This window comes from Labeo rohita, chromosome 2, assembly GCF_022985175.1.
Source record: "Labeo rohita strain BAU-BD-2019 chromosome 2, IGBB_LRoh.1.0, whole genome shotgun sequence".
In the NCBI taxonomy this organism is placed as follows: domain Eukaryota; kingdom Metazoa; phylum Chordata; class Actinopteri; order Cypriniformes; family Cyprinidae; genus Labeo; species Labeo rohita.
The window spans coordinates 13,193,654-13,219,520 of NC_066870.1; the positions used below are offsets into that span (position 1 = coordinate 13,193,654).

The window sequence follows — 25,867 nt, forward strand, 5'->3', positions numbered from 1 at the left end:
AAGACCAGATCTGATTTAAGACAAATCAAAACCTGTTATCTTGTTTTGTTGAAACTTGACATGTTTTTCCCTCTTCTTTTAAAGGGATAGTTCATCCAAAAATAAAAATTCTATCATTCTCAACCCCATGCCGTTCCAAACCTGTAACACCTTCGTTCATCTTCAGAACTCAAATTAAGATATTTTTGATGAAATCCAAGAGCTCCATGACCCTTCATAAACAGCAAGGGCACTACCACAGAAACATAGTAAGGAAATCATTAAAATGGACCCAAATGGTTCAATTGCAATTATATTAAGCTAGGAGAATACTTTTTGTGTCATTTTAATGGTGTCCTTACTGCATTTCTGTGCCTTGACCGTGGTAGTATGCTTGCCTTGTCTATGGAGGGTTAGAGAGATCTCAGATTTCTTCAAAACTCTTGATTTGTGTTCCGAAGATGAACAAAGGTTTTACAGGTTTGGAACGACATGAGGGTGAGTAATTAATGACAGAATTTTCATTTTTGGGTGAACTATCCCTTAAAGTTTAGTAAAAGGTTTATGCTGCCTTTTTCCATACAATGAAAATAAATGTGGACAAAATATGTCAAGCTTCAAAAAAACAAGATAAAAACGGCATAAAAGTGGTTCAGTGGTAACACAGTACATCTTTGCACTATATTCAAAGTGTTAAGTCATACAATATATCAGGGAAAGGCTGACATTTAAAGGGATAGTTCAACCAATTCAACACCCAATTACTTACCCTCTTGTTATTCCAAACCCATAATTAATATTCCAAACCCATAATTAAAAATAAAAAATAAAAATTTGCTACAGTAATGACAGATACTCAACCGTTCTTGCTTGAAGGACAAGAACAAGCCTAATTGGATCTTCTGCATCAAGCAAGGAAGCTTGAGCTTCAGTTTACCATATTTGATAAGCTCTGTGTGTGTTGATCAAAAGAAGACTTGAGTTAAACTACTTGATTCATATGTTTTTTTTCTTTTGCAATCTCTTTGAATGAACTTTTTCATAGTTTTGGTCACCTGGAATTTCAATTAAGGGAAATCTCTCAGAAAAGAGAAAGAAATCCTTATTTGTGTTTTGAACATGAACAGAAGTTTTAAGGTTTTGGGTTATGGGTTTGGAATGATAACAGAGTTTTCATTTTAAGGAGAATGATTCCTTTAAATTGTAATTTGCTGACAGTCCTGCCAGACATATGGGGCCAGATTTACTGACAGCTTGAGTCAGCGCAAACCGTCTTTTGGCGTTAAAATACTACTGTCAGGATTGCGCAGATGCGCAGTTAAGAATTAGCGCTGAAAAGGCGTGCACTATGGTTGCCCCCTAATAGTCGACTAACTGTTAGTCAATGAGAAGAGGCTAGTTCAACCAAAATTTTATTAGTCGCTTAGTCGCAGATAAAAAAAAACCCACAGGAAGTGGCCAAGTCACGCAGTCTGTGACAGACAGATCGTTAACTAGTCTATGTGGTAACATAGTACATTGGGCGAACATCCAAACGCTTGCCTATTATTCATCGACCTCAAATTTGACATCATCTATTTGTAAGTAGTAGCAACTTTACATAGCTGCTTAATCTAATATTAACATAGAAAAGTGTTCACTTTACAAGTGCCTGTGCGGAGTGTGGAAGCTGAACAGTAGTACACTTACTGCAAGATAGATGGAGGCGCCGTGCAGTCACTTGCTCTTAAAATACTCCTTCATTTTTGGTCATACAGATAAAAGTAATCTTTAGAATCTGTAAAGAATCTACATTTATTTGTGTGCCCTCAGAATAACAACGAAACGTTGCTCTTTTGTAAAATCATGAAAGCAAACAGGATGCGCTTTCTGCCATCTCGGTCACTGTGAACTTGAACGCAGATCTTCTTAACTCCGTATATTCTTGTCTTACAGACATTAAAAAATATAGGCTATCTATAGAGAGTGAAATGTCTACTTTGAAATAAACCAATTCAAATAGAAACCTAATTTTTTTTTCAGTTATAATCTGTATGAAACATAGGCGCATCCACTACTGCAGAGATGACGAGTCAGTATCCCCTTTTTCAAATCGAGCCATTCTCAGATGCCTGTTGGTGTGGCGCCACACCGACAGAGGCCGCTCCCACGGTAGTTGATTGACATGAGTGTCTTACCTCAGACCCGCCTTACATCAGCTGTAACAGTCCGACCTCCATTGTTTCGATGCCGGATCAGGGACGTAAGTTAGACAAGAATATCTCAGATTGAGCGATTGAGGTGTTGTATTGCTGGATGTAATAATGAATGCTGAAGGTCTGCCGCTGAAGATGCAGTGGATTACGTTTGTTTGTGAATGGAATGCGCCTCCTGATCTACATATATCCGTCTATGTTTGCACAAATCATTTGTGATCCAGCTTCACTTATAGCAGAAGTGAGTTTAAGGGTTTTTTAATGAATCTTTGCGATCGCCTTTCCTAATAACGTGCTAGTTAGCAAGTTTAGTGGATAAACGTGGCTAAATGCGGCTAAAGTAAACGGGCTCGTCACTCCAAAAAGAGAAGAGAGGGGCGGGGCGAGCAGAGCTCATTAACATTTAAAGCAACCTCGACCAGAACAGGATGATTTTTGCAGAGCTGATTTTGGCAAGGTAAAAAAGGTGTTATTTACACTACCATTGCGAAATTTTAACCAAAGCATGTTATAGACTTTTCATTAAGACCCTAAAGAATCATATCAACTTGTGGAAAATGGGCATCCGATGACCCCTTTAATGTGTTCATTGTCAGTAAATCACACACAGAATTTCCCCCTCCCATTTGCGCTTTTATGGATTTGCGCTCTAATGCAAATTTAACCTGTTTGGTAAATCTGGCCCTAGCTCTTCAATCTCAAATCCTAAAATGATGATGTATTGTAGAAAGTAACAGATTTTGTTTTGTGTGAAAACTAGCAAAGCGTGGAAGGCTACCTGTACGCTGCCCTCAAGACAGAAGCCATTGCTGCAGTGCAGGATATGCAAGCTGGTGTTTCTGACCCTGCTGATCGTAGTATGTATGAAGAGGAAGTTCCATCCAAACGCCCAAACCTCTCTCTTCCAACGCAGCTAAGGAGTGGGGAAAAAACTCAGCCAATGTATGCAATTCTCTGTCCCCACTCTCCAGATTTCATTTCTTCAGTCTCTCCTCTTACAATGCGTATTCATCTTATCCACAATCAGGCAGGTGGACATGATGAGCAAAAGTGAGGTGTGGGCAGCTGTACACAGCCGACTGGATGAGTTACTGACCCAGATGAGGGACCACAGAGCGAGCCAGTGTGTGAGCACCGTGCAGGGACTGGCAGTCATCTTCCATCTGGCTGCACGTTGCTCAAAGCACTGTCTGAATGGACCAAAGAGGTACAACTTTATTTAAGACCTTTGTTGTGTTGCATGGATATTGGTTCTTATTTTTAAATACCTCTACAGTGGAAGAGGAGAGAAGACATCAGAGACCTCAGATGCAGCTCAGCTCATTTGGTTAAAGCCTCGGGTCTTGGCTCAGGTAGTCGAGAGCTGCCGCACTGTGATGGCAAACACCTCTAATGAGGAAGAGCTGGAGCCTCTGGTGGAGGGTACCATCAGAATCCTTGACGCTGTCCTTTACCTTAGCAGTGAGTATATTTTTTGCAAGATCCTTAATAAAGGGATAGTTCACCCAAAAATGAAAATTACCCCTTAATTTACTCACCCTTAAGACAGTCTTGGTGTATGTGACTTTCTTCTTTCAGACAAATACAATTGGAGTTATCATTAAAAATGTCCTGGCACTTCTAATCTTTATAAAGGCAGTGAATGGGTGCTGAGATTTTGAAGTCCGATAAAGTGCATCCATTATGAAAAGTACTCAACGTGGTTAATAAACTGAAGCAAAAATATCCATATTTAAAACTTTATAAACCATACGTACATACACAAGAAAAAAACTACTTTTCTTCTAAAAACTACATTTAAATATCACAAGTAAATTTAAGCACCATAACATTGTAAAGTATGATATGAAAAATGTATATTTATTTTGAGATTAGCTAAAGATTGTTAAACATAATTTTTTCTGATTTGTTGAGATATTGCACAATTTTTCAGAAATTTCACTCGAGAGAAGCCTTTAGATGCATTTAATGGCATGATATCGGTTCATTTTAATTAATTTGATTTATATTGTCTGTTTACAGCCAATAGTCAGAGTGACACAGGTTTCTACAGAAATATTTGTGCTGTGCTTTCGATCCCATGGGTGCTTGAGCATTCTTCACAAACAGTTTATCAGATGGCCTCATTTCCTGCTAGTCTGTTTGCACTCTCCCAGAAACTTGCTCCTGTCTACTGTAAGTATCTACTTCATAATGTAAAAGGGGTCATGAACTGCTTTTTAAATTACTGTTCTCTGAGGTCCCCTTATAATTTTCCATCAAAAAACATCATAATGTTTTAACCACCCATCAGAACGCTTTGTGATAGATGGACGCTTGCTGCAATTTAGGTTAAAAACACGTGTACTCAGTACATATCAAACAGTCTGTTATAACAAAGCAATAGTAACCATGTGATAAAAACAGTTATATACACTAACTGTCAGATTCAGTATTGCCAGTACAGTATCCTTTTTTTTTGTTTGTTTCAATCTTTCTGAAAATTGACGTTAAATTTTTCCTTTTTTCCAGTAATTTTTCCTTTTTTCCTTTTATATCAGTAAATGCTGAAGTTAACACACACTATACTGAAGTTAACACACAATACATCTATTCTAAAGCTTTTATCAATCTTAATGTTACAAATGGACTCATATTGTAAAGTGTTACCATTACATCAACCATCAAGCTGAAGATGGCCATCTTTAAATATCTACACAAAGGCCACAGTATTGAAATTGCATACATATGGATATTGTGTACTTTCACAATTTAACAGCTTCTATTCTAGAACAGTTGTGGTTATCAAATCAAAATATAAAATATGTTAGTCACACAACGGGCAAATGTGCAGTGCTGTGTCTAGAAGAACTCGCAGCTATCCGGTATCACACACACTGGACACGTCGTTTTCAATTCAAGCGGCAGTATACAAGACTTTATTTGATCACCAAACGGGCAAAAGTGTACTGCTGTCCTTTCTCCACTAATGCAGCATCTAGTCAACAAATTCATCACTTAGTAATGACATGAAAACATGCACTACAGTATACTGTACACACTGCTTCATTGTCAGTGTTTTATGTCCGCCTTTGAAGTGTCCCGCGCTGTGCAGCGTGCAGTGTCACGTGTCTAAACAAACAACACGTGCTGTCAGTGGTTTCTGCCACTAGAAGCCACTCTCCTGCTGTATAACAAAGACTATAGGGACTTTGCTGTATAATGACGACCTTCTCAGCCACTCCAGCAATGGACCCAACCCGGAAAAAACTATCGGCGTGGATTTTTGCTGATAACCGATAGTTCTGCCAATCAACTATCGCTGCTGATTAATCTGCAAAACCGATACATTGGTCGACCTCTATTGACATGGTCTGTAAAAATAAAGTTAATCCGCTCTTTAGATTAGAAAAAAGGCAATGCAAAGATTGTTTTTCCACAACTTGACACTGGACAGCTTTTTTTGTATTTGGAAAGATCTTTATCGTTTGTTTTCTATGTAGATCTGATTGCCTCTCGTTATTTACGTCACATGTGTGAAATGGTGGGCGGGGCCAAACAGGCAGTGATGTAAGCAGGCGTTGATCTTTTTTGGAGGCGGGGTTTAGCCACACTATTACATCATAAAGTGGCACATTCAAGTGGTCATTTGACAGACTGGCTTCAATATAAGCTGTTTTTACAATAATGACAAAGTTTTGAGTTCTGAAACTTACAGGATGTCTTTATAGTACAATATATCTATATTAGATATATGTCAAAATATCAAGGGAATTTTGGTTTCACAGTTCATGACTCCTTTAATTGATAACTCTTTATTTTTATGTAGTTTCTAAATAAGTTTAACTTATTGTACTTACAGTACATTACATTGTTTGTTGTTTTGTACTTTTGCTTGTAGCTGCACAAACTCGCGCACATTGTGTGTTTCTGCTTGCCTTGCTGTCGAAGAGTGTGTGTGGTGACTGGCGATCATCGGTTTACCGCTGGACCCTGCAAAGTAACAGTGAAGCAGAGCGGGCCAGTGCTGTCAGAGGCTTCCCCCTTCTGCTGCACCACCTAGGAGTCAAATCCTACAGCCTCATCCACGAAGTACTTTTGTACGTCATCTAACAGTTACACACTCTGAATGCATCAACAAACGAACAAAAAAACATCCAAGTTTGGCATACATTAATTTATGATTCTTATGGTCATGGCAGACCTGGAAATATCAGGGAATTTTAAAATTGTGATTTGAAATGGAAAATTCTGTTGAGAATATGTATTCTTTTAGTTACTCTTATATCTAAAATGTTTGGTCAGCTGGAAATATATTTTTAATTTAATTTTTGCTTAAGATTGAGGAAATGTTTACCTTTCTGTAAAGTCATTTTGATAAACTTTTCAAAACATTTTAATTCCATAATGCATTTAGGAACAGACTGCAGGACAGCTCAACACAAGTGAAGATCGAACTAGCCGGTATTACAGGGCAGCTGGCCTGCTGTTTGTCTGAGAGCTCACAATTGCAGTTCCCTCAGGAGACGATGCCATCCCATGAGCTGCTCTGTGCTGGTCTCAGCATTTCAGACTCCCACCCCAGCCAGACCGCCTCTATCGGAGCCTCCATCCTCACCCCATTCCTTCTGCTGCTCAAACCTTTGGAGGACATGAAGGTCAAGCAAGGTTAGTCCAGTCAGCATTACTGTCAGTGAATCTTCTTAAATAGTGCGCCTCAGTGATAATGTATTTTTGTACCTGTAAATGAGCATCGCACTCATCACCATTAGGATTTTTTTATGTTATGATGCAGAAAAAAATCTTTGTGATTGATATACAGTTTGGTTCCTAATGATAACGTTTTGTTCAAATAAAAACAATTGTTATGAATTTTGAAGCCTATAAATGATGACAGTACAGGGAAGGAGGACGAGGCCTAAGTCATTTTAAGTTTTATCATCCAAGAGGTGGCTGCCTCTTGTTTCGTTTGTTTATTTTTCATTTGTTCTTAAAGTGTATATTTATTTTAAACTGGTTCCCACCTCCTTCATCCTGTATCATCCCATAACTTTGCTACAGTTGGCTATAAATGAACTACATCACAGCTGCATGACACAGCATCACTACAGTGAGACTACTGACAACTTTTATATTCTGTATTTAAAAAAGTTTTAGATATAATGGGCTTTAAAAAAAATCACAAGGGGGTATTACTGATGTGTTTTATGTTGTAAAATAAAACATGAAAATATCTTGAGCTTGTGCAAACCACAGGCCTTATTTTACCAAAAACCCATTAAAAATCCATTTATTTTAGGACAATGGCAGTGGAATTGCTAAAATGCAAAATCGCCCATTCCATCAGTTTTCATTAGGAAAGGCTTAATCTATTTTAAACTCTCTTGAGGATTATGAGCTTGGTGAAGAATGTTAATAGCTGAATTTAAAAAAAAATGTTTTTTTTTACTTTTACTTTTTTAAACTTTTGGTAGTATGTACTTTGTTTTGCAGCCTTTACTGTTTATATAATGTATTGTGCAAATACATTTTAGCTGACTAAATCAGTCTTAACTTTTGTCTTTTGAAACAACAGCTTTTATCAGGAATATACGGCACTTGTTCAAGCATGTGGATCTGGGTAACAGTGACCCTGATACAAAATCTCTGGTTAGCGCACTAGTCAACCTCATTGAAGACCCTGACCAGGAAGTCCGCATAAAGTTCGGCCAAAATATCAAGAATCTTCTGGAGTTTTGGAATGGAAATGGCTTCCTGAAGGAGGTACGGACTGTAAAGTTCAAATTTTATTAACTTTAAAATTATTCATTAAGTTATTTAGCAGATGCTTTTATCCAAACTAACTAATGGATGTATAATGATTTTGATTTTCACAGCTGCTTGTGTCCAGACTAAAAGAAGCTTATACAAATGCAAAGACCTCCAGAAACAATGAACTCAAAAGCACACTCATATTAACCACTGGAGAAATTGGGAGGTAGTGCACTTTTTTGTGTGCCACTTTTAGTATCTATTAATGCTTTCCACTTTTAGAAGTGCTCAAATCATGTTTTAATAATGCTTGTTTATGGTGCTTCTCAGAGCTGCTGAAGGGAACCTGGTGTCTTTTGCTCTGCTTCGTCTTCTGCACTGCCTGCTGTCCAAGTCTAACCCTGTGTCGGTAGCAGCCTACACAGAGATCCAGGCTTTGGCCACCTGTAGGGACCTCAAACTCCAGTCCTTCTTCAACCAATACAGGAATCCAATTTGCCAGGTCAGTGTGCACTTTTGTTAATGCGATGATGTTAGCATTATTTATGGTGCTCTGCTTTTATGCAAGTATGACTACAAGCGGTTTATCACCTTCAAAAAAACTTAAACACTGTGAGTTAGGAATGGAGGACAGTGTCGGTTTAGGTTAAAACAAACTAAACTTTGTGGTCAGTCAGACCCAGGTCCATTTAAAAATATGTAATGGGTCTACCGTTTTGTTTATTCCAGTTCTTGGTGGAGTCTTTGCATTCACGACATGTGACGGCTCTGCGCTGCACGCCAGATCAGAGCAGCGAGGCTCTCCAGGAGGAAGCGGCCCATCAGAGAGAGCTGGCATTGGACATCCTGTCTCATGTGGCACATGTCTTTGATTTCCCTGACCTGAATCGTTTTCTCAATGTAAGTCCAACATCTCGATACCAGATTCGGCAGAACAGTCTTAAAGGGATAGTCCATCAAAAAATGAAAGTTCTGTCATCATTTACTCACCCTCATGTTGTTACAAACCTATATGAGATATTTTTTAAAAAGTGTTGGTAACCAAATGCTTTCGGGTCCGATAGACTTCCATAGACCTGAAACTCTTTGGTTACTAACATTCTTCACACTAACATGTGATTCACAGAAAAAGTAAGTCATACAGGATTGGAATGTCATGAGTGTGAGTAAATAATGACTGAATTTTGAACTGTCTCTTTTAAATTTGGGCAAATATAGTACAGGAAAGCTTAGTTTTAGCATAAATGCTGAGATTGGAAAAACTTTTTGAAGCAAGAGTAAACTTGATAGCAAAGATAAACTGTCTTGATGAACTAAAGTATGACTTTCATTGCTAATTTTACTGAATTAGTAAGCTTACTTGGTCTCTCTTTGTTCACAGCGGACACTACAGGTCCTTCTTCCCTTTTTGGCAGCCAAGGCCAGTCCTACAGCTTCTGCCTTGATCCGCACTATTGCCAAGCAGTTGAATGTCAACCGCAGAGAAATGCTCATCAATAACTTCAAATATATATTCTCCCATCTTGTGTGTTCCTGTACCAAGGAGGAGCTGGAGAGAGCCTTTCACTACCTTAAGGTGTGATTTTCATTGTATGAAATCAGGAGAGAAGTGGGGAAAAAGACAAATCGTCGCCTTAGAATTATAAGGTTCTGTCTGCATTTTGAGCACTGTTGAGATATTGAGCTAGATATTGAGCTCCATAGATTTCTGTAGATAAAACCATTTTTATTTTCAAAAAAAATGTACACCGCTTACAAAAGAAACATCACATAATGTAAATTAGTTGTCACCGAATAAGAATATGTGAATAACTCAATTTTGACAAAAATGTCAGATAGAACCTTATTACGAAATAGATGTTACAAAATGTATAAGATATATAAATGTTTGAAACTTATATAATATACTGATTTTTAATATAGTTACTTATGAAGAAGTTTCTTATGCTCATCAAGGCTGCGTTTATTTGATCAAAAATACAGAAAAAATAATATTGTGAAATATCATTACAGTGTAATATAACATATTTCTATTTTAGTATATGTTAAAATCTAATTTATTTAATTTTCAGCATCATTACTCCAGTATTCAGTGTCACGTGATCTTGCAGAAATCACTTTAATATTGCTGATTTATTATTAATGTTGGAAACAGTTTTGCAGCTTAATGTTTTGGAACCTGTGATACGTTTTTACGGGATTCTTTGATGGAATAAAAGTTAAAAGAACAGCATTTATTTAAATTAGAAATCTTTTCTAACAAAATACATTACCGTTCAAAAGTTTAAGGTCAGGACATTTTATTCTTTCTTTTTTTTGAAAGAATTTAATACTTTTAATCAGCAAGGATGTGTTAAATTGGTAAAAAGTGATAGCATAGACTATATTGTTAGAAAAGATTTATATTTTGGATAAATGCTTTTTATTCATCAAAAAATCCTGAAAAAAGTATCACAGGTTCTAAAAGAATATTTGGCAACATTAGAAGTCTTACTGATCCCAAAGTTTTGAATGGCAGTGTGTATATATGTATATGTGTGTGTATCAGTGGCGATTTCTTTAAGACTGCAAGGGAAGCTCAGCTTCCCCTATAATGTCACAAAATTAATGGTCAAATTATGTACTATTGTATTAACATTTTATTGACTAAAAATGCGTTAGAAAACGTTCATCTCAAAGACGAGTTCGTTCAGAATCAGTTAGATATAGCAGGTCGGCTGACTTGATTTTCTTCTCATACATTCCCGTAGCGTCACAGTGCATTTCCCCGTTGAAGCCCAGCGTCCATTGACTTCAATGCGGCTGCTTTGAACGTTTTTTTTCAGTGCTTTGAAACTAGACGGTCATTGGATAAACGCTGCGATTATGTCCCGCCCACGGACGCTCAGCGTCTCTGGGGGTGAATGAGGAGCAAATGAGGAGTGGGCTGGCCTGGACTCCGAGCTTCTGCGTGATGATTGGAGGGTCTGTCGAAAGATTGCATCTCCTTTTGACTGACAGCGATTTTGTACTATAAGGAATCGCTGAAGCTATTCGCGCTCAGTCCCATCGCGGATTTCTCAAGTTCAGTCGAAATAAAAACTGCTGCAACCTATTTCTTTATATTTGCTTGGCGAAATTGCTTGATTTTCATCATACATTTCACACAATTATACACCACATTCCTTGTTTCACTTTTACAGAGTTTAATATTTTTTTTAGATCGTTCATTCATTCATTCATGTTAATATTTAATGTAGTAATCAATATATATATATAGATTACTACATTAAATATTAACATGGAGGATGACTATAAATTAATATATATATATATATATATATATATATATAGTAATCTTGAAAAATGTTAACATAACATAATGAAACCTTATATTTCTATTAAAATACTTTATAAATAAATAAATAAATCTCCATATTAACCTTATTTAAATTGCAATTTAAATACTATATAGTAGCATCTGACTAAAAGAAAAAATACATCATATTTTGCATAATAAAACTAAAGCTTTTTTTTTTACGATTGTTTGCATTGTGACTTACTTATGACAATAAGGCACATTCTTGTGAATAAATAAATAGACAATTTTATGATGTAGGCCGAAAATGAGCTTCCCCTATTTGACAGACCAGTAGCCGCCACTGGTGTGTATATATATATATATATATATATATATATATATAATTTATTTATTTATTTTTTTTTAACAGAATGAGACAGAAATTGAATTGGGCAGTCTGTTGAGACAGGATTTCCAGGGTCTTCATAATGAGCTGCTGTTGCGTCTTGGTGAACACTACCAGCAGGTCTTTAATGGACTTGCTATTTTAGCTTCTTTCGCCTCCAGTGACGACCCATACCAGGGCCCAAGAGAAATCACCACACCGGGACGCATGGTACAGCTGCTCTAATAATAATCATCAGAATAAGGCCCTTGAGTATCTAGCACATCTTTGACAAATGTTCAAGTACATTTGTTCTACAGAGTTGAATGCTTTCAAGTCTATTTTCAGCTTTTTATTATAATCATTGTTCTGGAAATAATGCCGTCTGTCACTGTACTGTTATGTCTGTGCAGGCAGATTATCTGCAGCCCAAGCTCCTGGGCATTCTGGCTTTCTTCAACATGCAGCTGCTGAGCTCTAGTGCTGGAGAGAAGGAGAAAAAGAAAATGGTAGGTGTTCAGTACATTCAGTTTGGTTTTAATGTGAAACATTAGCTTTTGGTCATACACCACGTTCTAGGCACAACGTCTTGTAATTGTTTTCTTTCTGTCCTCGCTGAAAGCCGTATGCTTCAGAAAATGACAAATTTACCTGTCAAAATCGCATTCGATTATGAGCGTGATTTGGCGTAGCTTGTCAGTGATTTACGGCTCTGTGTATTAATTGCCGCTCCAACTGAACGCACGTGATGGAGCTTTACTACTAATCAAAGTACCGGCTTCATTGACTAAGCGCGCCTTACAATATCGTGCGATTAATCGTGCAGCCCTATTTGTAGATATGTATAGGTAGATGCCTTATTAGCAGCTGTTTCAATGGGCCACTATACATAAGCTGTCTGCAATATTGAAATGGTCACATGCTGGTCCTTGAACACTTGAGAGCAAGTTGCCTGACTGTCTACAATCGTAATTATATGCATGTCTGAATATGTATATCTGGAATAGACTTAAGAAGATGATTTTGCTAAACTAACACAATACAACAAAACAACATTTAAAAGGTACTATAGATTAAAAACCTGTAAATATGAGTTAATTTTTACCTGTGAAAGTTTATCCAGTTTCTTCAGGAATTTAAATTTGGCGGTTTGTACAACCAGAAGCTGAGCAATTTTGTGGAGTCTTCAAACTCATTGATTTTTATTGTGAGGGACGACACTTTGACCGTTCCAAGATGGCGGACGCATTGACGTGTGTGGACCGGTTGAATGTGGCATCTACCTATACATATCTATGCTGATATCAAATATAAAAAAAAAGTGTGAGATTTATCAACAAATCAGTTAAAAATGAAATGTTCAGTCAGTTTAGCTGACTGACTGTGATCCGCTTGCTGTGATTCTCAAGTTTAGAGTTTACTATAGAGTATTATTATGAATAATTTGGATATTCAGTAGAAATTAAAGTGAATAGTGTGTTCAATTACTACAGAGGACTTCTAAAGCACACAAGTCTTATGGACTCTTTTATGGCCTTAATGCTTTTTTGTCATTATTTGTTGTGTATTTAAACCCGTTTTTGCCACTGAATAAAAAATAAAGGTAAGTGCGACTTTTTATCTCACAATTCTGGCTTGTTTTTCTCTCAGAGAATTAAATCAGAATTGCAAAATATAAACTCGCCGTTCTGACCTTTTTTCTCAGAATTGCGTGATATAAACTCACAGTTGCAAGTTGTAAAGTCAGTATTGCGTGATGTGATATATCGCAATTGTGAGGGGAAAAAACTCTGAATTCGGACTTTATTTCTCACTATTCTGCAATTGAGAGTTTATATCATGCAATTCTGAAAAAAAAAGTAAAAACTGCAAGTTTTTATCTCACAGTTCTGACTTTATAACTCAAAATTGCAAGTTTATATCTCACAATTCTAAGAAATAAAGTCAGAGTTGCGAGATATAAACTCACAATTCTGACATTTTTCTCAGAATTGGGAGTTTATATTTCACAGTTTTGAGAAAAAAGTCAGGACTGTGAGGAAAATAAGTCAGAATTGCGAGATACAAACTCACATTTGCAAAAAAAAGTCAGAATTGTGAGTTTTTATCTCGCAATTCTGACTTATTTTCCTTGCAGTCCTGACTTTTTTCTCAAAACTGTGAAATATAAACTTTATCAAGTTTATATCCCACTATTCTGACTTTATAACTCCCAGTCGTGAGTTTATATCATGCAATTCTAAGAAAAAAGTAAAAAAGTTAATGTCTCACAATCCTGACTCACAATTGCAAGTTTAATTGTCACAACTCTTTGTTGCAAGATATAAACTCAAAATTCTGACTTTTTTCCCTTAGAATTGCAAGTTTACAAAATTACAAGAAAAAAAGTCAGAATTGCGAGATACGAATGTGCATTTAGAAGAAAACAAGTCCAGATTTCAGGTTATCTTAATTCTGACTGCAATTGTAAGTTTATATCATGTAATTCTGAGGAAAAAAAGTCAAAAGTTATAGTTATATCAAGTTTATATCTCGCAATTCTGACTTTAACTCACAATTGCAAGTCTATATCACAGGTTATATCACAATGAAAAAGTCTGAGAAATAAAGTCAGAATTGCGAGATACAAACTCCCATTTGCAAGAAAAAGTCAGAATTACGAGCTTTCTTGCAATTGCAAGTTTTTATCCTGCTATTCTGACTTTCTAACTTGCAATTGTGAGTCAAAATTGCAAGTGGCTTTATTTATTTATTTTTTTTTTATTTGAATCACTGTGTCATGTCACAAGACAAGTAAAGATCTCCATAACTCAGGATTTAAAGTACATAATCTTTGTCAGTGTATGGTTGCTATTACAATGAATCCAGAACATTTGTGAAAACTTGATAGTAGAGGTAGCAAAATTGTTCTATCCACTTTATGTCAGTATATTTATGACCTTTTTTCCCCACTCAGGCTCTGAACAGTTTAATGGCCCTGATGAAGCTAATGGGTCCAAAGCACATCAGCTCAGTCCGAGTGAAGATGATGACCACACTCAGAACTGGCCTGAGGTATAAGGATGACTTCCCAGAGCTCTGCTGCAGGTGTGTTTCTCATTTGGATTGGTCTGAATTCATTGACGAAGCTATGCAAACAGATTATAAAGAGTATCAGAAGCACCATCTGCGTGAGAGTGCTGCCGATAGGATCCAGATTGTTCTTTAATTACTGCAGCGAACTCAACAGGACACCAGATTTGCATTTATATTTTAAAGTTTAAGCTCAGCGAGAACCATCTGTTTTTAATATGCAATCAGGCCAGAGGATGAAATTGTAATTGCAAGGATGTGGAGTTTATTTGTTTTCTTGCTGGTTTACAGGACGTGGGACTGTTTTGTGCGCTGTCTCGACCCGTCTTATCTGGGTCCGCTTCTGAGTCATGTAATCGTTGCTCTGTTACCTCTCATCTCCATCCAGCCTAAAGAGACGGCAGTGATCATGCACTACCTCATAGTGGAAAACAGGTGTGTGTCATTATTCCTTTCTCTTTTATGTCATGGGCTAGATTTGGTTTTATTTCTATAAATGTTTTTAGATATTTGTATAGATGTTATTCGTTAATGTGTTGACATACTTATTGAAAGTGAAGTGTGCAATTTTTGCAGGAATAGAGTTGCAAAAAATGATTTTCAATTAAGTTGGAACACTCCTTCTCCTCTATTGGTTGAACAAATAGATAGTCCCGCCCCAAATTCATGCTATTGGGGGAGGCAGTTTTGTTTATTCATACTTGTCTCTGCATGTTAAAGGAGAAATGCACTATAACACAAATTCTACTAAAATATAATTTGTAATGCATTTGCATTTTTCTTTCCTTGGTGAAATCTTTTTCATAATCTTCTTATCTCAGGGAGGAAGTCCAAGACTTTCTTCATGAAATCTACTTCCTTCCTGACCACCCAGAACTGAAAAACATTCATAAGGTCCTTCAAGATTACCGTAAGGTACAGTCTAAACAAACTAATCATCACATCAAAAAACAAAAAAAACTATGTAAAAGTTAGTTGTGCTACACATTTCAACAAAATGAAATTATTTCAATGTTTATTGTTATGATAAACAATTCTTCAACAACAGCAAACCTCAAAAAGCACTGACATGCAGGCAGCACTGCAGCTGTCCATGCGGGCCATCCAGCATGAGAATGTGGACGTACGCATCCATGCGCTCACCAGCTTGAAGGAGATGATATACAAGAACCAGGTCAGACCCACACTTAATAAATGTACACAAAAAAGTACATGTATAGGAGTACATGCTTATTAAAAATGCTTAAAATAAAACGTATCAAGGGCCTGAAAGGTTTATTTACAGTATGTGTTTTTGTTCTACAGGATGCTCTGTTAAAGCATGTCTTGGACAGTGAAATGGTGGAGCCAGTGATCTCTCAGTTAGTGACGGTGTTGCTTCGGGGCTGCCAGGACGTCAATCCTGAAGCTAGGCTTTTGTGTGGGGAATGCCTGGGGGAGTTAGGAGCCATTGATCCTGGTCGACTTGATTTGTCACCAGCTGACACTCAGGGAACTGGCTCGACATTTGTGGTAAGACATTCCTCAGACAGTTTTGAGAATTGAGCAGAATCTTGAAGATGGTGTTTTAAGTGTGTAGCTTTGCATTTTATGTATTCCCAAGTGTTAAGCACGGAATAAAGAGAATGTCTTTATGCTTTTAGAGTGGGATCGATGATCCAAACTTTGCTTATGAGCTACTGACAGAGCTGACCAAAGCCTTTCTAGCCTATGCGGATGATGTGAGAGCTCAAGATGCCGCGGCATATGCCATGCAGGTACGCACTGTGCTAAGGATAATGTCCTTTGTGACTCATTTTTAGACTAACAGGGTTAGTAGTTGCTTAAAGTGCTTGAAGTACTTGAATTTGACTTTTTGAAATTGTGAAGGCTGGAAAACCCTATGAAAATAGCAATATTTGTGAGAAGTTACTTGAAAAGTGTTTGAATTATTAAAAGACATTGTATCTATGAAATAAGTGTTTCATTTTTTTTTAAAAAGGATGTATATTTTTATGCAAAAATCACACAATAAAAAAACATTCATACTTTTTATTTTTTTTGTCTATTTCAGTCAGTGTCATAAAACTCTGATTGAAGTACTTGAAAATCAAAAAAGTAGTGCTTGAAAAGTTCTTTAAAGTACTTTTACAGTATCTGTATGAGCCTTAGACTAAGTATTTAGCAAAGAGAAATTTTAATTAATTTATTTATTTAAAACAAACAAACAAAAAAAACATATTAGCTTAAAATGGGTAGATACAAAAATGAAATGGTATACAAATTTTGGCTTGATAAATCTCTGATATTTACATTTTACACAATTTTGTCTTAATAAATTAAACCTAAAACTCTAAAAACTAAAATCGGTTGTTTAAAAATGCAACAAGTGAGTTTAGACATCACAACATTATAATGTGCAGAATAAAAACTAACTATTTTAAAGGATTAGTTCTCTCCAGAATTAAAATGTCCTGATAATTTCCTCACCTCTGTCATGTCTTTCTTTCTTAAGTCAAAAAGAAACTTTTTTTTTTTTTATAGAAAACATTCCAGGATTTTTCTCCATTTAGTGGACTTTAATAGGGAACAATGGGTTGAAGGTCCAAATTGCAGATTGATTTAATGCAGGACTTTTCATGATCCCAGTCGAGGAATAAAGGTCTTATCTAGCAAAACAATCGGCCATTTTCTAAAAAAAACAAAACAAAAAAAACAAAAGAAAGAAAATGTATATATTTTTTAACCACAAATGCTCATCTTGCACTAGCTCTGTGATGCCCATCTACAACTTGCATTACGTAATCACGTACAGGGCTCCAGACCACGACTACAACAGTCGCATTTGACCAAAAATATAAATTTGGGCTTCCATATAGGGCTGCACGATTAATCGCACAATGTCGTGAGGCGCGTTTAGTCAATGAAGCCGGTACTTTGATTAGTAGTAAAGCTCCATCACGTGCGTTCAGCTGGAGTGGCAAGTAATACACAGAGCCGTAAAGCACTGACAAGCTACGCCAAAATCGCGCTCAAAATCGGGTCGATTTTGCGCGCGATTTGGCGTAGCTTGTCAGTGCTTTACGGCTCTGTGTATTACTTGCTCTGTGTACTGAACGCACGTGATGGAGCTTTACTACTAATCAAAGTACCGGCTTCACTGACTAAACGCGCCTCACGACATCGTGCGATTAATCGTGCAGCCCTACTTCCATACATAACATACATAAGTTTTTGCTGAGGTCGCCACTTGCGACTATATAAGTTTACTTATGACTGTTTTGCAAGCACATCTTTTGTTAAGTTCACGTATTAAACTGAGACAATGCGCATCAAAGCTTTAGTGGAAAAAAGCCTTTTTTTAACAGTCATCTCTGCTGAACAGCTGTGGTAATGGCGCACTTGCTAAACGCAGCTCCAATTATGACAGCGTGAGAGAGATCGAAAATGACGGATTTGTGTGAAGTGCACAAACTCAGTGTCTATTTCGTGCACAAGTTGAACAAACTACAACAGGTAAAGCTGTCAGCTGTGTGGATATTGGCAATATCGCTAACAATTCCTGTTTCTAATTATTACTAATATGGCTTCATGTTATCAAGATGTTTAGTCTATCTGCTGTGTCCTGTTAATGCGAGAACTTTATATTACTTGTAGCATTTTTGCCGTCCAGTAATCGCAATAAGCTTTGTGCTTTGTTACCTTTTAATAAACAAAGTATCAGCTTTAAAGTTATGCTATATTCATAACAAAATTCAAACAATAAATTAATGCAGCGATCGCTTTAGTGCCTCAGTATCTTTCTCTTTACTACTATACAGTACGAATTAAACATTTTATATGATAGCCTGCAGTACAACTTACTGAAATGTCTCATGTAATCGCATGTAAAATTAGTGTTTCAAACTGCGGAAAACAAGTAAAGCTTGTAAACATTGCCACGTAACAATACATTTACCTCAGAATAACCATTTAGCGTCCATAAGCTTATCAGTCAGCTAAAAAAAAATAACTATAAAGAGGAGCATTCTGCTATATTTATGCACTGTTGCATATTAATATTTTTACTTAACCTGTTGTCTGCATGATAAGAGAATACAAAGAGCTAAAGATAAAATTCAACACCTCTTATAAAGTTGCATTTTGCTAATGAAGAAAAACTGACTGACAATATTTGTAGGATGTGACCAAGTGATACTTATGGTCCATGATATTGGCACAGATTCTGTGTAATAAACAATTCTTTGTGACTGTATATAGTATTCAAGTTGGAAAATATGTTTGGTCTCTACAAGCTCTAAAATGCTTGTAAAGTCAACACAAGATGAGACATAAACACATGACGGCATGACTGAAATGTTAAAGTATTAATAATAAAAATGATAATAATAAAAAAACATTTATTCTGTGGCACCTACAAAAAATAATTTGGTGCCTTAGTTGTTTCTTATAGGAGCCATTGGCTCCTTACTGTTTTTGTTTTTTTTTTGTCTTGAACTTTTTTTAAACCTATGAAGACCTTTGAAGCTGCAATTACATCCCTTCTATACACTAATCCCCATTGAAGTCCACTATAGAGAAAAGTCCTGGAATGTTTTCCTCAAAAACCTTAATTTCTTTTCAACTAAAGAAAGAAGACAAGAACATCTTAAATGACATGGGGGTGAGTAATTTGAATTAAATGTCAGGAAATTTTAATTCAGGAGTGAACTAATCCTTTAAGTACTGGATTGGATGATGGCAAAGGTAATCAAAATGTAAAAACTGGGAAAATGAGCATGCATATTTAAAATTTAAGGTATTGACTGATACTGATACATTAAAAAAAAAATCTCAAATGTCTGCAGATACAAGTTATGGTACCAGTATATTGTAGGTTTTAGGCTAGTTCAACTTTCTAACCTTCTGTTTCAGGAGCTGCTGTCATTATTTGAATGTCGGGAGGGCAGGACTGACTCACCAGGTCGGCGTCTGTGGAGGAGATTCCCAGAGCAGGTTCAGGAAATCCTGGAGCCGCATCTCAATACCAGGTTGGGCATGATGATTTTGTCTGCTGCTTTTTTATGTCCAGTGTTCCTAAAACTGACTTGTTTTAATCATTTGAAGGTATAAGAGCTCTCAGAAGGTGGTGAATTGGTCTAAGCTGAAAAAGCCTATATATCTCACCAGCCGTGGAAGCAAGTTCTCAGACTGGTCTGCTACATGGGCAGGTTACCTCATCAGTAAAGTAAGTTCACATCAACATGTTTTCCAGCTTCAAATATACATAAAAAACTAATTCTACCTTATCTTTTCACGTGTTTTAGGTTAGACATGAACTTGCTGGAAAAGTGTTCAACTGCTGTAGTTTCATCATAAAGCATGATTACAAAGTGACCATCTATCTGCTGCCCCATATTTTGGTCTACGTGCTGATTGGATGCACTCAGGAGGAGCAGCGAGAGGTACAAATTCAAGTTTTGTGGAAAGACCATGCTATTCATTTTATATAGGAAACTGTTCATGTAGTTTTCCCAGTAAAGTTTAAGTGAAAAAGCTGAAAATAGTGTTTCTGTTCATGTCCTGTAGGTGAATGAAGAGATGATGGCAGTCCTGAAGGAGGGTGACCCGAGGTTAGTGCGATTACAGGAGAACGCCTCCAGTCTGAGTCAGCTCAGCACACAAACCGTCTTCTCCATGCTGGACCATCTCACTCAGTGGTCCCGCCACAAGCTGCAGAGTCTGAGTACTAATAAGAGGCCAGGCAAACATGCTAGAGAGCAGCCGCAAGCACTTGCCACAGGTAATTTGTTCTTTATTGAATTTTACCAATTCCCTTTAAAATGTGTTTGTTTTTTTTTGTCAGTAAAAAAAACTACTAATGTGGCTCAATTCATTGTGCTGTTAATTTTTTTTCTGTAAAAATGTATTATTCTAACAGTACTACCCTGTTCCTGTTGAGCAATCTAATCTTGTACAGTTATAACATTGGTGGTATTGTACATGTACGTATTTCTTAAGAAAATAAAAAGATTTATTCTAAACAGTAGAACAGCAATAACATGCAAGTTATATTTTTCAGCTCTGTGTATGGAACCCTGTTTCCACCACTGAAAAAAAAAGAAAAAAAAAAAAAAAAAAAAAAAAAAAGGTTATTGCGATTCTTTATCTCATAATTCTGACATTTTTTCCTCATAATTGTGATACAAAATTGTGATACAAACCTCAGTTCTGAAGTTTTTCTTGCAAATCTGACTTATTTTTCAATTTTTGCAATTGCATGTTATTAAGTCAGAATTGCAGGAGAGATATTAGAAAATTTTTCAGAAATGGCCTGTTTATATCTTGCATTTCTGACTTTATTTCTCAGAATTGCAAGTTTATTTCACAGTTTTGAGGAAAAAATCAGAATTGTGAGTTTGTATCATGCAATTCTGAGAAAAAAAGTCAGAATTGCAAAATAAAAAGTCGCATTTACCTTCTTTTATTTTGTTTATTCAGTTGTGGAAATTGGCTTCTGTACATGTGTGTAAGTCAAGTGAAAAGAAAGTATTTCTGACACTTTCTTCATCCTCTTAGGCCCAGAAAGCAGTGAATATCAAAGCGTAGTAGCCTTCTTAAACAGCATTCCTCAGGATGTGCTGGCCAAGGCATCCTTCCGCTCCAGAGCCTATACACGTGCTGTCATGCACTTTGAGTCTTTTATCCGTGAGAAGAAGCAGAACATTCAGGACCATCTTTCGTTCCTCCAGGTCTTAACAGTTTTACTGATTATTTATTTATTTTTTATTTTTTTTTACCGATAAATAAATAAATACATACATATATATACATATACACATATATATATATATATATATATATATATATATATATATGCTCACCAAGGCTCACTCTTAAGCTTTTGTGTTTGCTATTTATTTGATCAAGAATACAGTAAGAACAGTAACATTGTGAAATATTATTACAATTTTAAAAAAACTGTTTTGTATTTCAATATATTTTAAAATGTAATATATTCCTGTGATGGTAAAGCTGAATTTTTAGCAGTCATTACTCCAATCTTCAGTGTCACATGATTCATTAGAAATCATTCAAATATGTTCATTTAGGGGATTTATTATTAACGGTGAACACAGCTGTGCTGTTTAAAGGAGAAGCACACTTCCAGAATACAAATTTCCTGATAATTTACTCGCCCCTGTTTCATCCAAGATATTCCTGTCTTTCTTTTTTCAGTCATAAAAAAAAATAATTTTTTGAGGAAAATATTTTGAGATTTTTCTCAATATAGTGGACTATGGTGGCTAACGGGTTGAAGGTCCAAATTGCAGCTTTAAAGGGCTCTACACAATCCCAGCTGAGGAATAAGGTTCCTATCTATTGAAACGATTAGTCATTTTCCTAAAAAATTCAAATGTATATACATTTAAACCACAAAAATGAACATCTTGGATGACATGGGGTTCAGGACCTTTTTATTCTGGAAGTAAACTTCTCCTTTAATATTTTTGTGGAAACCATGGGATTCTTTGATGAATAGAAAGTTCAAAAGAATAGCATCTGTTTGAAATACAAAGATTTTACTGTCACATTTGATCAATTTAATGGACGCTTGCTGAAACTATTTATTTAAAAAAAAAAAAAAGAAGAAAAAACACTTACTTACCCCAAACTTTTCAGTTTTTAAAAACTGCTGTTATATACCTTTTTTTCAATGCTACAATTTGTCAACCAGAAGCTTTTATCCCAGAGATAAAATAAAATACAATCTGATCTATCAAATATGCTTGGGGTTTAAAAATATTCAGAAAGTGTTTAAACAATTGTATGCACATTGTTCAGATAAGCTCCTATGTTGTTTTGTAACTTGTCTGTTTCGCTGGCCATCTTCTAGACTATGTATGCGGCCATGCACGAGCCAGATGGCGTGAGGGGTGTGAATGCTCTGAGGAAAGAAGAGCCGTCATTGAGAGAGCAGATTCTGGAGCATGAGAGCATCGGGCTCCTGCGTGAATCCACTGCCTGCTATGACAGAGCCATCCAACTCGAGCCAGACCAGGTGAGAACCACTAACATTCTTATTCTTATGGGTAGCGGCCGAATTCTGGTCAGCGTGCTTCCAGACTGACCCAGCACTGACCCAGTGCCATAGTAAGTAAACTACAATTTAAACAATATAACACCAATGATGTGTGAATAATGCATTTCAGCTTTTGTAATTTTGTACATTTAGCAAAAAACAAAATAAATGAATTATTACAAATACATTCTTTTTTTTTATGCAAAATGATTTAGTCTACTGGATTTTCTTTTGTTCAAAAAAAGTCCACTGAGGACCAAACCTAAAAAAAAAAAGAAACTGTTTATATTTCTGAATAATCTGTGAAAATAACTTCCAAATGAACTGCGGTTCATTTGCACCAATTTATAGCAGTTTAGATTGTGTGTTGCTTCTTGAGGCTTTTTTTTTTTAAATATAAAAATGAATGAATACATGAATAAATATATATATGAATAAAAAATACATAAAAGTTGAAAATAATACAAATTAAATACAGAAAATAATGAATAAAGGAAAAATGATTACAAAAATAAAACTAAATGGTCTTATGTTATTTATCTTATTTACACGACGGCCTGGCAATTCTGAATGCGTGTCTACAATGGAGTCCATTCATAAAAACGGAATTTACTCTATAGCGCAGAATGTAACAGAATTCGTCAATTTTTGGATGAATAAATCAAAATTGGGACTGTCACTTAATTTGAATCGTGATATTGGCTAATGTCTGTAAATATTACAATGCAAAAAGACGTTTTAGATATAAATCCTGCATGTTCCGCTTGTGTCTGTATGTATGAATGATGGAAACACAGTTTGTTTACTACACAAATACTGAAGCACACGTGAGGCTCGCAGTGATTTTCGGCCTCTGCATCTCATTATATGACGACATGAACACATGAACTTCATCTCCAGAGCTGCTGTGAGAGAGTCATTTCATGTGAATTTTACCATTTCGTTTGAGAAAACTAGCATCATATCATACTGTATAAACCCAGAAACTTCACGGCAACCTGTCAAAATAAAAGTACGGTTTAACATGTAACAGAAATATATTACTCTTGTATTACTTTTGTGCAGTATAATGTATAAAACAAATGATAAAAAGTAAATATTACAACCAGATTAACCACATGATTGTAGAAAAAAAAAATCTACAATTATTATTACAACTTTTTTTAACAGAATATTCACACAAATTTTCTTCCATGTATAAATTTTAACCGTAAACCTCTGTTTGTTTGCCAAAAACTTAAAGGGTTTATTTTCATTTGATTTAAAAATACATAATTGTTTCATGCCTTTATTTGATTATCAGGAAAAATTAAAACACAAAAATTTCTGGGGAAAAAAAAAAAAGAAAGGAAAGGATTCTTTTTTTTTTTTCACTGAAATAAGTGTTTTTGTTATTATACAGAGAGTAAAGTTCCGAAAAAAGATACCCCCCTTCAAAGCTGTGAACCTAGGGGAACACTGATATATTATTTAATTATAAAATTATGTATTTTATATGGGGTTGCTTGAATATTTGATATGCTTTTCGTGACTAAAAAATTTGAAAATAATCCAGGTGAGTTCAGTAGATCTGATGTGGCGAAGAGATTTTATTATATTCTGTAGAATCCTATTCATTAATTTAAGTTAAAAAACTTTTTTTGTTATCCAAGTGTGGTCCATATATATTAAGTAAGATCATATTGGAACCCTATCATTTGATTTATTTTAACTTGAGAGTGTTTTATGTCACTGACATTTATGTGGTTGTTTTTAGAATTTATGTGGTAGTTTTTAGCATGCATTTTTCCCTCTCACTAAATTTTTAATCTTTGCATGCAGATTGCCCATTATCATGGTGTTATGAACTCTATGTTGGGTCTTGGTCAACTCTCTACAGTAATAACCCAGGTCAATGGAGTTCTGGCAAGCAGGTAGGTGTACTAATTTATACTCAGTCCTCCAACAACTCCAGTTTTTTTTTTAAATTGGCGCTTTTTCCTTTACAAAGGCCACGATGGAAATCTGATCTGAACGCATACCGGGTCGAGGCAGCATGGAAGCTGTCAAAGTGGGACTTAGTTGAAGACTATCTTGCCTCTGGTAAATGACTTTACCTGTTTCTAGAAACATAGAAGTGTTTTTCAGATTAAAGAATCATTAATGTTTGTCATATCTGTTTTATAGATTGTAAGTCCAGCACATGGGGGGGTCAGACTTGGCCAAATGTTGCTGGCTGCCAAGAAGCAAGATTCTGAGGCATTTTATGAAAAGCTTAAAATAGCCAGGAAAGAACAAGTCGTCCCTTTGTCAGCAGCCAGTTTTGAGTGTGGCACATATCAGAGAGGATATGAGTATATCGTCAGGTAATCTAGTGGTTGAACATTTTTGAAAAATAAAAACTACACATACAATGTGCTCAAATGCACTTTCGTGTTGGGTCTTAGGCTGCACATGCTGTGTGAGGTGGAACATGCCTTCACTGAGCTGCAGAAGGAAAGCACAGAAGCTGGAGGATCCAAGAAGCCTGAGCCCAAACTCAACTGGGATGCCCACTTACTTATGACCCAAAACTCGTTCAGAGCCAAGGAACCCATCCTGGCCCTTCGGAGAGCTCTTCTCGGTCTCAGCAAAGGGTATGAGCACATGCTGTGTTCAGTTTGAATTTCAGAATCACATACAGTTGAGGTCAAAAGTTTGCATACACCTTGCAGAATCTGCAAAATGTTAATTAATAATATTTTACCAAAATAGGAGGGATCATACAAAATTCATGTTATTTTTATCTAGTACTGACCTGAATAAGATATTTCACAGAGAAGACGTTTATATATAGTCCACAAGAGAAAATAAAACTTGACTTTATTAAAATTGCCTAGTTTGAATATGTTGTTACTTGAATGATCCACAGCTGTTTTTTTTTGTTTAGTAATAGTTGTTCATGAGTCCTTTGTTTGTCCTGAATAGTTAAACTGCCCACTGTTCTTCACGTTCCACAAATTCTTTGTTTTTTTTGTTGTTGTTGTTTTTTTTTTTTAGCATTTTTGTGTATTTGAACCCTTTCCAGCAATGACTATATAATTTTGAGATCCATCTTTTCATACTGTGGACAACTGAGGGACTCATATGCAACTATTACAGAAGGTTCAAATGCTCATTTATGCTCTAGAAGGAAACACAGTGCATTAAGTCAAGGTAAATTTGAC

General features: G+C 35.9%; 1 protein-coding gene across 1 annotated transcript in view; it reads left to right on the top strand.

Moving 5' to 3' along the window:
- Positions 1–25,867, top strand: part of atr (ATR serine/threonine kinase) — a 39,746-nt gene that overhangs the window by 3,691 nt on the left and 10,188 nt on the right. Inside the window, 30 exon segments of the mRNA XM_051093208.1 lie at positions 2,935–3,116; positions 3,202–3,381; positions 3,451–3,635; positions 4,197–4,349; positions 6,055–6,253; positions 6,571–6,821; positions 7,729–7,916; positions 8,030–8,130; positions 8,235–8,406; positions 8,634–8,804; positions 9,286–9,480; positions 11,615–11,800; positions 11,983–12,078; positions 14,526–14,656; positions 14,933–15,076; positions 15,463–15,556; positions 15,690–15,815; positions 15,947–16,153; positions 16,285–16,398; positions 19,535–19,650; positions 19,727–19,847; positions 19,927–20,064; positions 20,189–20,402; positions 21,179–21,351; positions 22,497–22,661; positions 24,504–24,595; positions 24,673–24,764; positions 24,849–24,868; positions 24,870–25,027; positions 25,109–25,297. Of these exon segments, the coding sequence (XP_050949165.1) occupies positions 2,935–3,116; positions 3,202–3,381; positions 3,451–3,635; positions 4,197–4,349; positions 6,055–6,253; positions 6,571–6,821; positions 7,729–7,916; positions 8,030–8,130; positions 8,235–8,406; positions 8,634–8,804; positions 9,286–9,480; positions 11,615–11,800; positions 11,983–12,078; positions 14,526–14,656; positions 14,933–15,076; positions 15,463–15,556; positions 15,690–15,815; positions 15,947–16,153; positions 16,285–16,398; positions 19,535–19,650; positions 19,727–19,847; positions 19,927–20,064; positions 20,189–20,402; positions 21,179–21,351; positions 22,497–22,661; positions 24,504–24,595; positions 24,673–24,764; positions 24,849–24,868; positions 24,870–25,027; positions 25,109–25,297 (4,553 nt within the window).